The 12,256-nt window shown below is 45.9% G+C and overlaps 2 protein-coding genes and 1 long non-coding RNA gene across 3 annotated transcripts; 1 reads left to right on the top strand and 2 right to left on the bottom strand.

The window, feature by feature from the left end:
* Nucleotides 1–1,389: 1,389 nt before the first annotated feature.
* On the bottom strand, nucleotides 1,390–4,447 carry LOC101768427 (uncharacterized isomerase BH0283). The gene is made up of 6 exons (XM_012845844.3): nucleotides 4,124–4,447; nucleotides 3,759–3,968; nucleotides 3,393–3,689; nucleotides 2,864–3,025; nucleotides 1,949–2,032; nucleotides 1,390–1,860 (listed from the first exon to the last, which is right to left on the bottom strand). The coding sequence occupies exons 1-6, from the start codon at nucleotides 4,151–4,153 to the stop codon at nucleotides 1,753–1,755; spliced, it is 891 nt and encodes a 296-aa protein (XP_012701298.1). The 5' UTR covers nucleotides 4,154–4,447; the 3' UTR covers nucleotides 1,390–1,752.
* Nucleotides 4,448–5,801: 1,354 nt separating this feature from the next.
* On the bottom strand, nucleotides 5,802–8,669 carry LOC101766649 (peroxiredoxin-2F, mitochondrial). The gene is made up of 5 exons (XM_004967689.3): nucleotides 8,415–8,669; nucleotides 8,264–8,293; nucleotides 7,218–7,376; nucleotides 6,606–6,700; nucleotides 5,802–6,108 (listed from the first exon to the last, which is right to left on the bottom strand). Exons 1-5 carry the CDS (start codon nucleotides 8,610–8,612, stop codon nucleotides 6,003–6,005), a joined length of 588 nt encoding a protein of 195 aa, XP_004967746.1. The 5' UTR covers nucleotides 8,613–8,669; the 3' UTR covers nucleotides 5,802–6,002.
* Nucleotides 8,670–10,478: 1,809 nt separating this feature from the next.
* On the top strand, nucleotides 10,479–12,030 carry LOC111257297. The gene is made up of 2 exons (XR_002677720.1): nucleotides 10,479–10,839; nucleotides 10,924–12,030. It is a non-coding gene; the product is annotated as an uncharacterized LOC111257297 (long non-coding RNA).
* The last annotated feature ends 226 nt before the right edge of the window (nucleotides 12,031–12,256 follow it).

Genomic DNA, 12,256 nt, shown 5'->3' with positions numbered 1-12,256 from the left:
TAAATTTTTTGGGTCAACAATTTGCAGGTTGTATGTAAAAAATTGGTATTATTTGATACATATTTCAAGGTACTTTCATAAAATGCTAATTTCATGGTATGTGGTATCTAAGACTGCCGTGCAAAATATAGCACGTTACATTGCAGGCTGCATCGGATCCAAAACGTGGATTATATTTTGAAAACAGAGAATATCATCTAATTATATGCAAAGTCCAATCTGAATGCCTTAAGTGAAGACATATTGAACACTGCCAATGCAGCATTGAGTGAGTGCAAATGGAGTATCTAGTTACTTACTTTGGACATGGATATCGTCGTTGCAAAACGTTAACACTACTTTGCAATCTGAATGCTTCACATATACTCCCTCCATCCATAAATATATATATGACGTTTAGGACAAGGTAGGTAGTTCAAAATTTATGGACGGAGGTAGTAATCATTTTGCATAGAACCTAAGTACAACCGGGCATCTAGATGCCAAAAAAAAAAGGTGCAACAAAAAATCATGCCAGGGAAGATAAAACACAAACATGACATCAGGTCTGCTGTTACTGCTGCATCAGCTTTTGCTGTGTTCTGCTTCCGTATGTTTGCTCTAATGGAAGTTTAGATGTTACAAATCAATTATGGTGTATACGCTTCTCCTAGCCACGCTTGGATTATAATCTAAGCGAAGATTTTCTCGCTTCTCACTTTTCGCTTCTCGTAGTTCAAATTTCTGAAGCGGCTTACCACATAAGCGAGAATCGGTAGAAATAAGCAAAGCGTTTGGCGGGATTCTCACTTATTTCCACCGATAAGCCGCTTATAAGCGGAAACAAACAGGGCCTATGTTGATTCTCGTACAGAAGAAATTCTCATACATGGGTGCGGTGTGTAGTAGCAGGTGCATTTAAGTTTCTACATGAGAAGAAACTTGAACAAGGCAGTACTCAAGTTTCTAATCCCACGTCTAGCTACTTAATGTGTATCGTTTTAGTTTTTTCCAGATCAAACCTTTTTTTAACTTTGGCTTTATTTATAGAAAAATGCATTGACATCTACAACATTAAGTTAGTTTTGTTAAATCCATCACAGGACTTATCCTGTCAGTGCATTTATTTGATATTGTAAATGCTAAGATATTTTTTAATAAATTTGGTCAAAGTTAGATATGCTTAGTTTAGAACAAAACTAAAATAATCTACGATTTGGCATAAAGGGAGTAGTATTGTTTACTCAGGAACCACAGTGCCTAACGGGTTTTTTGGCCGTTGTTCCACGAAACCAAGCTCTACCGATGGCAGCGTGCTCTCTGCTCTATCAACAATGGACTTACGAGCAACCAAAATCAGATTATCTGGCACTTCGACCTTAAGGCAAGCTAAAAAGCAATGGAAAGGGGTGGTTCAAATTCTCTCTTGTTTCAGGGAGTACATAGTTATGGTGTTAAACCGCAGGATCTGAATATTCTGTTTCATTCGCGTTTCCAAACATGACAGGAAACTTGAACAAAGGTCGTATGTACTGTACTTCACAACTCCCAGCTATGTTACATTGAGAAATGATAACCCAAAGGGAGCTGGTACTTTTATGTCGGTACGATTTTACAAACTGCAACTTTATTTAAAGCTCCATAGAAAGTTCAGGAACTTTGATTCCATAAGCTAATACGGTTGAACAAGCCCGTATATATGTCCCAGCAATTGGAATTGCCTACAGGTTCCCTTGCCCTTCAGATTTTGGAGCATACATGGGGAGTGAGCCACTAGGTTAGGAGGGTACCAGTCATCACAGTGACAGCCTCTCCCTGAATCCGCACTCTCCTTGCTGCAGCTTCCAACTCCAGGTATAATGTCCCGCTCCGTGGAGATACCTGATAATATATCAATAAATCCGTAAGTTAACAAGACCAATGTGATGGTTGGTTGAGAAAATATTAGAGCACTTTTGCGAGGACATACTTGAAACGCCGTCAGCTTTTGTTTCCCCAGCTTGCGAGCCCAGTAGGGTGCTAAAACACAGTGTGCACTACCACAAACAGGATCCTGCCAAAAAATAGTGATTAAGGGTTACTATGGAGGAAATTTGCAAAGCTACCATAAACACATAAGCCAAATCAGAATTCCTGAATGACCAAGATCCCCATATGGCAGTAATAGCAAGGCATCGGCAGTCTTAATAGAAAAATAGATCCCTGAGTGTGCTGAGTTTTATATGTTTGGTGAAAATTTTATGAAAACCAATTTCTTGAACATTGACAATCTTAGTAGTGAAGTTCCCTTCCAGGATAAAATAATGCTATTGATGTCCATTTTCAGAAAGTAGTACAAATACTGATGTTCTTTTCCTTTCTAATTTTCAACACGTCCAACATGACATAAGATACTCCAGTCCCGTCACAAGGCAATCTCAATCTTCACTGAATCAGTGAGGTAAATACTTAAACCAGAAGTCCAGAACTATGGATGCTTGTTATGTTTGAAACATGATACTTCCTCCGTTCCAAATTGTAGGTCGTTTTGGCTTTTCTAGGTTCATAGATATTATTATGCATCTAGACATACACTATATCTAAGTGTATAGCAAAAATTATGCACCAAAAAAAGCCAAAACGACCTACAATCTGGAACGGAGGGAGTAAATGCCTGTGGATGGAATATGTTTGAAACAATTGCTCTGCAGTATCCATTATATAGAGGTTGAAAATGTAACAGGATGCTTTCCTGAAAACAGAATGAAACATGCATAGAGTCTTGAGAAGCAGTCATGAAGCTATCTCATATACAAATTTGACATCAAAATACTGAACAGTCTATTGTAAGTTAAGCACCTTCAATCTCTTAACATACAGTTTCAGAGAAAGATTATGGCATCACCTCATCTATGTTGAATTTTGGGCAGAAGAAACGTGTGAAAAAGTCATAACCAGATTCATCAGGTGCTGGCCCTGTAAAAATAACTCCTCTGCCGGAGCACCTTTTGATTTCATGGATGTTAGGAATGATATCGGCAACCTCTTTTCCTGAGGAAAGTTCCACCTGAAAGCCAAATCAATCATTTTCTTAGTGTGCTCTACCTAAACAAGTCAAACTTCCCCATCCCACTCTCATTTCTATAAGTTTTTGTTCTTATATTAATTTAAAGTTTGTGCATCCTATCCTTAATTTTAACATCATTATAAATTGATACATTTCCTCAAAACGTGTAGATAGATTATTAGTAACATAAAGACACTATTAAGCAACTATTTGTGCAAAATGATCGTGGCAGCACTATAATGCATACCATTGTACTACCATTCAAAATTCTAATATAGTAATATCTAACGAGGAATTTCATTACCTGGAAATCATTGAAATCTAGAAATTCAAGCAATAAACTGGAATAAGGAATACGAGGGATTACAATGAAGTCGCTGACGGTCGTCGATTTATGAACGCTGACGACGGGAACTCCGTTCAGGGTCTCGGGGAGGGACGGCAGCTCGGCTTCATCGCACTCCACGAAATCAATCGCGGGCAGATCCAGCTCGATGAACAGCTTCCCCTCACCCGAGACGCCCGCGCTCGCCGGCGCCGGGACCTTCTTGGCGGTGAGGATCCCCGACTTGGTGGCGAACTCGATGAGCGCCTCGTGCTCCGCGAGGACGGAGGTGAAGAGGTAGTGGGCGGAGGCCAGCGTTGCGTGCCCGCAGAGCGCGACCTGAATCAAAACGGATCCACGTCAAGGTTCAATTCGCGGAGGAGGGAGGGAGAGATGGATGCGGCGGACCTCGGTGTTGGGGGTGAACCATCGGAGCCCGAACCGCGGGGCGGCGGCGGCGGCGGAGCTGGAATCCCGGAGGAGGAAGGCGGTCTGGGACAGGTTGAACTCGGTGGCGACGGCCTGCATCCACCGCGCGTCGGCGGCCCGCTCGGCGTCGTCGAGGACGCACACCGACGCCGGGTTGCCCTTGAACGGCTCCGCCGTGAAGGCGTCCACCTGCGACGACCACACCGGCGACAGCGTCACGCCTCATGCGAAGGCAAAGCATCAATGCACAATGCTTCTGTGCTCTGTCCCTCTCCTCTTCAAGTATCCGTGACACATTTCGAAATTTAAACATCAAACATGTTCAAAAATTGCATAGTACTGACCACGACGTATTGGATAGGCTTTTTGGCCATTCTTCCAAACGGGCTTCCCTTCCCTGGGCTATGGCCGGCGGCGGCGGCTGCTCCGGCAGATGATATACCTTTCAGTTTTGCACCCCAACAGCCATGCCCGTGAGCTTTTACAACATGCGTAAGAGTCAGCAGTGACGACACTGAACTCGCCGGGCTTCCTGTAGGAAAGTGCAGCCGATGGACTAAGTGATGACCGCATGAACAGCCCCACCAAAACTTGGACAGCAGGAATTGTCGACAGCGATGACAATTCTCACGAGAAATTTGGTGGCATCGTGCGAAAATTCCTAGTTTTGTGATGGAGAGTGAATAGAGTTCGTGCCTATATTAGATGATGAAGCAGAAAGGATACAAGACAGTCATTGTGTTGTACGAATTCAAAGCAACTCAAATATCGATGTCTCGCTCAATGATCAACCCCACCTAATCCACTATACTGGTTTGACTTGTACGAATTCAAAGCAACTCAAATATCGATGTCTCACTCAATAGGTATATAGTAAAAGAAATACCCATAACACCATGGATTTCATAGTATGGATTCTGGAAATAGCATATCTAACATACTTACAGAGGTAAATTTCCCCCAAGTACATCCATAAGTTCAGATTTGATGAAGATCGCCTCCGCGCCGAAAGACTTGAGCCCTAGCTTCCTCAGCATTGATCTTACCATCGTCAACAAAAAGGACGACCACATCTAGAAATGGACCGGTTTCGAACACCATACATGGAAAATGAAATCCTCATCAGCTACCAACGATCCAAATTACGTCGCCAGAACTTATAGACAGCATAATTACATGCATATTTCATATTTGTTGGGTAGGAAGAAGTAACAACTAAGGGGGTGTTTGGATACGAGGTGTTAAACTTTAACAGTGTCACATCGGATGTTCGGATGCTAATTAAGAGAACTAAACATGAGCTAATTATAAAACTAATTGCAGAACTCTGTGCTAATTCGCGAGACGAATCTATTAAGCCTAATTAATCAATCATTAGTAAATGGTTACTGTAGCACCACATTATCAAATCATGGACTAATTAGGCTTAATAGATTCGTCTCGCGAATTACACTCCATCTGTGCAATTAGTTTTGTAATTAACCTATGTTTAATACTCCTAATTAGTATCCAAACATCCGATGTGACGGGTGTTAAACTTTAATACTGGTTGCCAAACAAGCCCTAAAAGACACAAAAAATTATGTTATTGCCAGGCTCTGATTCTAATAATACTCCAGGCCTACTGAAATTCAAGCGACTCACCAGATGGGGGATAGTTATTTTAAAGAGCATTCCACAATAATCCTGTTGACGGCCGAGGCAGCGCAGCAATCAGCAATGCCGACATTCCACTTGAGCATCTGATGTTTCTACTTTTTTTTTTTTCTAAGCGAAGATGTGAACGTCTGAACGAGCATCTAATGTTTGTAACGGTGAGAAATCGCACGGAAATTGAACTGCATCGTGGCGAGACGCCGAATTTGAAATATGAGTCCTTGCCTATCAGATGAAGCGGAAGACGCCTGAGAAACATGGAAACATCATGTTCGCGGCAGCCTTTTCACTTGAGCATCAAATACTCGGGTCCTTCACTCTCCAGTTAATTATAGTCAAACACGTAGACTGCTCAATTTTACCTCGGACAGCAATATTGTAAATGACCGTTGATTGATTAACTTCATAAAAATAATCTCATAACACTCCTTATACCATAGTATGGAAGTAACGCATCTAACATCTTTACAAGGGTAAAAGGAGATTTCATTTATTCGTTGCAGCACGGCAAGTGTGCTTCATGAGCAAACGGAAGATCACTTGTAAATATCAGGTCCATTGGTAAGCTCAGATCTGGTCAAGGATCACTTCGGCACTAGAAACCTTGAAATCAGATGGTGCTTCCTCAACATTGAAAGACTTGATCTTGCCATTGTCAACGAAAGCCGACCATCTGAAAATATCATCAATATTTCAAACACAAGGTCGAAAAAAGAACTAGAAATAAGTCATCAAGCATCAAGCGGTATTGTCGTTACTCATGACATGAGCATTAGAATTAAACCATATTTCATACTCCTTGTATAATGGGAACTAAAAAAAAGATAGGTACTATTAAAATGGTTGTTGCCGTGTCACACCACAGGAAGACTTCTATGGTATTTTCAACCTACTTAAATGAAAGCGACATTTCAGCAGATGGTGGATAGTAACACTTTGTGTGCAGCTACAGCAAGTTTTGCGGCTGACATGGGAGTTGCTAGGAAATAATTTGCAAACGGTCCTAAGAGAAATCCAACTCAATTAAGTCAAATGTTGTCAGATGATTAGGGCAATTTAACTATCAGGCAAGGTGAAAAGTTACTCAAACTAAACTATATCACGCCTTTGTCCAACTGTAATACAGTATAAATGTAGAACTTTAAGAACAATAGAGTTGACGCCACTAACCTGTGAGATCGGCGGCCGAGCAAAGCAGCAGATAGGTCTATCTCCAAATCCAAGCTTTTGTGGAAACTCCCATCAAAGTCACCATAGAACTCAATCTGATGCAAATAGGTGAAATATAAGTATGCACATTATCTCAAAAAAGTTAATATAAATAACTATAAGCTGCACAACACACAACATTGCAAATTTGAATATGCAAAGCTCTTAAGTTCCTAAATTGAAAATTGAATTCATTCAGACATATGACATGAAACTTGAAGAAGCACCACATTCATGTATAACCTAGACAAGTTGGGCGTGGAATTGGTATATCAGGCAGGAGAACCAGGAAAATATCACACCTTGTTTTCATGCAGAACAATTATCAATGGTTAACACACTAGTGAGGTAGATGGGAGGGGAAAACAATGACGGTGGCACATTTGTCTTGGTGAACATCAAATAGGTACAAAGTTACAAACGCTTAACAGCATAAAGCAGATAGTTATATCTCATTGACAATAGCGCTAGCGCAGTGCTTGAATACATTCATTTCATACCCACATTTGATTTTTCATTTTCAGCTCAAATGGTAATCACATAAATAATGAAAACTAAAGGGTGGTTACTTACTGCATCATTAGCCTGTAGCTTTTCTGCCCATCCATTTAGGACGTACGGATCATTCACAGCTACACAGATAACAGAGTCAATCCCTTTTGCTTTCAACTTATCAATGTTGTTCTTGTAACTAGGAACATGTGCTTGTGAACAAACTCCAGTATATGCACCCTGAAATAAATTGAAAAGATAGTTGCCCATATATTCAGTAAATCATTCGAAGTAAGAGGGTTATGCCTCCTTCAGAATATAAAAGATGGAGAAGGCAAAAAACAATATACAGGTGGAAATTTGAAAATCCTAATGGATTGAGTCAAGGATTACTAAAGAAGATCAACAGTATAAAAGTGGAAATTTGAAAATACTAATGCCTAGAAGATCTGAGAGCAGGATGACATATTTCACCATGAATTCTAATGGCAATAGAAAATGAAACATATATTCTGTACCAGTGTGCCATGCTCTTTTAGATTATCCTATAGTACTCCTATCTGCACCTTAAGGCCCTATCAGATGAGAGGAATGAAATGAAATATTTTTAGACAAAAAGTTTCCCTTGCTTTATTCAAAGCATCATACCAGGTCCAAGTATGAGTCTGCACAAAACCAGAGAATCACATAGAACTTCACAGTTTAGACCATTAAAATCTCCTGATGGGCTCTACTCCAGCTAAGAAATGTAACATTTTATACTAGGAATCAGAGATAAGCATTCCCATCTTGTAGAAACACAATCTGATGTAGTCTTCAACAAGCTCCAAAGCCCAAAAAGAGATAGTAGAAGAGTCATTTCAGATTCCACATTGGCCACTGAGACGACCTAACTTGACAATTCCTACGTCAATTCCCCAATTAACATCCTACCAATAAAAACCCCATAATTTATTCGACTACTGAATCCCTAAACCCCAATTGCAAGTTCAGCACTACCACACCTAACGCAACAATTCCGCAGCAATGTAAACCAAGGCTTATCTAGAAATCCTAAGATGACCAAGCATATAAATAAATATACACGAACAACAGCAGAAGCAAAGAAGTGGGAGTGGATAACTCACAGGCAAGCCGAAGATGACCACCTTCTTCCCCTGCAAACACAAGGAAGACACGCCAAGGGCTCCGGATCAGCACACGATTAAACGATGGAAGGCGCTGCTGTAGGGAGCAGAAGGAGAGACTGGAGCGGTTGGGGGAGGCGGCGTCGCGTACGTAGAAGATGTCCTTGAGAGGCGTGGTGGAGAACTTGGTGGCGACGCCCTCGTCCCAGGACCGCGCCTTCTGCAGCGACACGCCGGGCGCCGCTGAGACGATGTCGGACCCCACCGAAGCGAATCCCCTTGCCGCGCCCCACAGCGCCGCTGCCGCCGCCGCGGAGCCCCTCGCCCTCCTCGCCAGCGCCGACGCCATGGAATCCTTTTTCCCCTCTCTCTCTCTTGACGTCTCAACTCAACTGCGAGAAGATGGGAGGTGCTCACGCGAACAAAATGCTTGGTGGGCTGGATCAGAATGATATGGGCTTCCTTTTGGAAGAAAAGGAAGGTTATTTTTGGGCTCGGCCCACTGCGGATGCAAAAGTTCTTCAACTTGGCTGTTGATCTGCCCAGGCCCACTTTCACATTCCTGAAAAAGGACGTTGAGAGAACAAAGATTCGAGGGATATTAGTGGGCGTTTGACAGTACTACACTCCACGAAAATTAGCTCCACTCCACCAACTTCAAAAAACTCTCGCAGCCAAACACATCTAGCTCCACCAACTCTAGCTCCAGAAAAAACGTGGAGCTAGGGTCAGATCCACGTTTTTGGTGGAGTACCTCAAGGGGTGCTCCAAAAACTCCAATTTCAGATCTACTCATGGAGTTGGTGGGTATTTCCTCATCATTACCGCTCATTACACAGATATCGATTCGATTGAGAAAAGAAAAAACTCCTGTCACCCCCCTCGTCCCGTCGCCTCCCTCATCCCATTGCCCCTCCTCTCGCGAAACCTAGCTGCAGCGCTGGTCCCCTAGGCCGCCGCCGGCCGTGTCCCTAGCGAAATGGAAGGCGATAGCGACCCTCCTCCACCTAATCCGGTGATTCCTTCCTCAACTCCTCCTCACGACTCGAATTTGGCCTTCGCCCATGCCGCTAAGAGACAGCTCGCGCGGGGCCATTAGGCGCAGTCAAGGGCGGCCTCAGCGTGGCAGAAGATGGCGCCCTTGGTGGCTTGGATGCAGACGGGCCGCCAGCCTCAGGCGCGGGGACGGGCGAGAGGGAAGGAGAGCCCGCAGTGACGGCCTTGCTGTCGGCGAGGACGAGCTTGGCCTTGGCGGAGAGGTTGTCGGGCCCGAACGCATGCATTTCGGGTGCCCTGCCGATGACGGAGGACCCCACCTACCACACCTGGTTCACGCCTTCATCCCCTTGTGCAGCTGCAGCTTCCCATACACCCGGATCTTGTCGCCGCTGCCGCCAACGTTAGCGGCGAGCTCGGTGGCCGGGAACTCGAGCTAGGACGACGCGCCCAGCTCGCCCAGCTTGTAGCCTGAGATGTTGTATGTCTTCGTCCTGGCCCAGTTCATCATCGTCCGCAAGGCAAGCGCAAGTAGAGGAAGGGAAGAGGGGGAAAGAGGAGAGACTGACATGTGGAACCATTCACAAAAGAGTAAAAATAGACTATTCACAACAAGTTCTCAGATTTCTGGAGCTGGAGCACTGCAACCAGCCAAACACGTACAACAACTTCATGTTTTTGCGTAGTTGCTGGAGCGAAGCAGTAAAAGGATGAAGTTGGTGGAGTGGAGCTGTATTTTTTGGAGTGGAGTGTTGCACCAATAACAGTTGTTGGCACCCAAAAGTGGCAGGTGTGGAAAAATCGGTCAGACCGGTCTCCCAAACCGGTCAGACCGGTTTGGTCAAAAGGTGAATTGGAATTCACCATTGCGTAGCTCTCGTCGAGATGATCAAAATACATATATGGAACATCCGATTTGAAGTTCGGACGAGAGAGTTATGGCCTTGGGAAACTCTACACCCCGGGCGGACAGGTCAGACCGGTTTTCCAATCCGGTCAAACCGGTTTTAGGCTGAGTAAACCAAGTTAGAGTTATATTTTAGCACGAAATTTGTTAGGGTTTCGACTCCATCAGGGGTAAGACCTCCCCTTCCTATAAATACAAAGGGCCACGGCCGATTGAGTTAGATTCAATTGACAAAAATATATCAATCTACTATTTTTGCATCTTTTACTTTTTCCTCTTTGCCCTAGCTTTTCCAACCCCATCTTGCTGTTCTTCATTCATCTCTACGGCGTCTGAGGACGTTCTAGGTGGACTGCCGATCCTAGAACAACCCAAGGTGCGCCTGCCCTAACGGGGTCCCTCCCGGGCGAGCGTTCTTTGGTTTCCATCGTCGGGCATCACCGGCGAAACCGGTCTGACCGGTCACCCTAAACGGTCTGACCAACCCATGGAGAGGTGCTGCAAAGAGCACCTCTGTGCGCCGCACGTTCGTGTGTCGGAAAAAAAGCGTCAACAACACTGTTGGAGAAGTTCGTCACACCCGAATCCTAGGCTGCTACAACAGAGAGCACGTGCAACAGCAGACACAGTGGGGGAGCTCGTCTTCCCCGACCCCGGCAACGGCTCCGACGAGGTTAGTGTTTGGGATTCCGTTTTGGAGTTGTGTTTGGGGGTTCACCAGAATCCGGCGGCCTTAGAAGAAATCTTTGGGTAGCAGGATGGCCCGGCGGTGGCGGTGGGCACGGGGGCGGCGAGGGCAAGGCGGCGGTGACACCGCGCGGTCGGGACGACGGTGGATATCCGCTTCGCTCACACGTCGTCTAGGATGCTTGGCGCCGGCGGCATTGACTCCATCGCCGAGGAGCCCCACCACGCGCGCGGCTCCGGGGGCCACCAATGGCGGCAGCGGCCCAAAGCCGAGCCAGGCGGCGCTCGGCTACGCGATCTTCGCTGAGGCCAGCGTTGTGCTCGCCGTCATGCGCCGGGCCTCCGCCACCCGCACGCCACGGCGGCCGACAACGACGCCGTCGAGCACCCGCTCGTCGCCTCCCTCCACGCGCTCTGCTGCCTTACCTTCTCCCCCGCCGCCTCCTCCCCGCCTGTTGTGCTGTGGCCCTTCCTCGACATCGTTTGCTCCAATGACGTCGACATCGCCGTCACCTCCACGAGGTCATGTCCCTCGAGGCTGGGGCCGAGCTCGCCGCCGAGGAGGCCGTGCTCATGAGGATGCTGCAGGCACTCCTCGCCTGCCTCCGCGCCCCCACCGCCGCCCCCCTCGGGGAGCAATACGTTTGAACCACCGCCAACACCTGCTTCCGTGTCGTCCACCAGGCCGCCAAGGGAAGGGATAAGGTGAGGGAAGCTCGGACATTTCGCTTCCCTGATCCACGCTCGCACAGTAAATTGGCACGCCACATCTGCAAAAAATTGGTAAAAATGTTGCTTCGATCCTGCGAGATGGCAACTAAAAGAGTGACGTCTGTAAGTTACAGACTAGCAAATAGACATCTTAAGAAGAGCAAATAGTTAAATATACGTAAGAATAGCAAATAGACATCTAGCAAATAGTTAAATATCATGGGAGTCTGTGTTTCATTTCAGCTTCCAGGGAAAAGAAAAGAGTCGATGCTGTGTTTTAGGGAAAAGAGAAGTAGTTGATGATGTCACGACTCACGAGGAACCTCTATACGGAATCAGACTCAAGGCATGTGTTTAGTTCTGGGGTCGAAGTGAGTTGGGTTAGAGCCGACCCACTTCGACCCATGTTTGATTGCAAATGAGTGTGGGTTGGAGCCAACCTTCATGGATATATTCCTTTCATATTCGGGTTTATGTCATCCCAGCGAAACGAGGGACCGCTCTGACCCAATGAAACGGCGTGACACGCCGTCTCGCCTGCGCGCGGGAGGAGGCGCTGGCGCGCTCACCGCAGGGTCGTGGAGGTGTGCCGCCGGCCGAGGAGGAGTGCCGCCAGGCCGGGAGGAGTTGGGGCGGGGAGGTGCACCGCCAGGCCGGGAGGAGCCGGGGTGGGGAGGTGCGCAGGGCGGGGA

Source organism: Setaria italica, chromosome V, assembly GCF_000263155.2.
Source record: "Setaria italica strain Yugu1 chromosome V, Setaria_italica_v2.0, whole genome shotgun sequence".
NCBI classification, from domain to species: Eukaryota; Viridiplantae; Streptophyta; class Magnoliopsida; order Poales; family Poaceae; genus Setaria; species Setaria italica.
Note: the sequence above shows the minus strand (reverse complement) of the source record. Positions and strands in the feature narration are given on the sequence as shown.

Coding starts and splice junctions, on each gene's coding strand:
- LOC101768427 (XM_012845844.3), bottom strand. CDS start 4,153: ATGGCCAAAAAGCCTATCCAATACGTCGTG. Junction 3,969..4,123: donor AGCCTATCCAATACGTCGTG/GTCAGTACTATG, acceptor TGGTCGTCGCAG/GTGGACGCCTTCACGGCGGA. Junction 3,026..3,392: donor CGACCGTCAGCGACTTCATT/GTAATCCCTCGT, acceptor TTTGGCTTTCAG/GTGGAACTTTCCTCAGGAAA.
- LOC101766649 (XM_004967689.3), bottom strand. CDS start 8,612: ATGGCGTCGGCGCTGGCGAGGAGGGCGAGGGGCTCCGCGGCGGCGGCA. Junction 6,701..7,217: donor AGCTACAGGCTAATGATGCA/GTAAGTAACCAC, acceptor TATTTGCATCAG/ATTGAGTTCTATGGTGACTT. Junction 6,109..6,605: donor CTCGGCCGCCGATCTCACAG/GTTAGTGGCGTC, acceptor TGATATTTTCAG/ATGGTCGGCTTTCGTTGACA.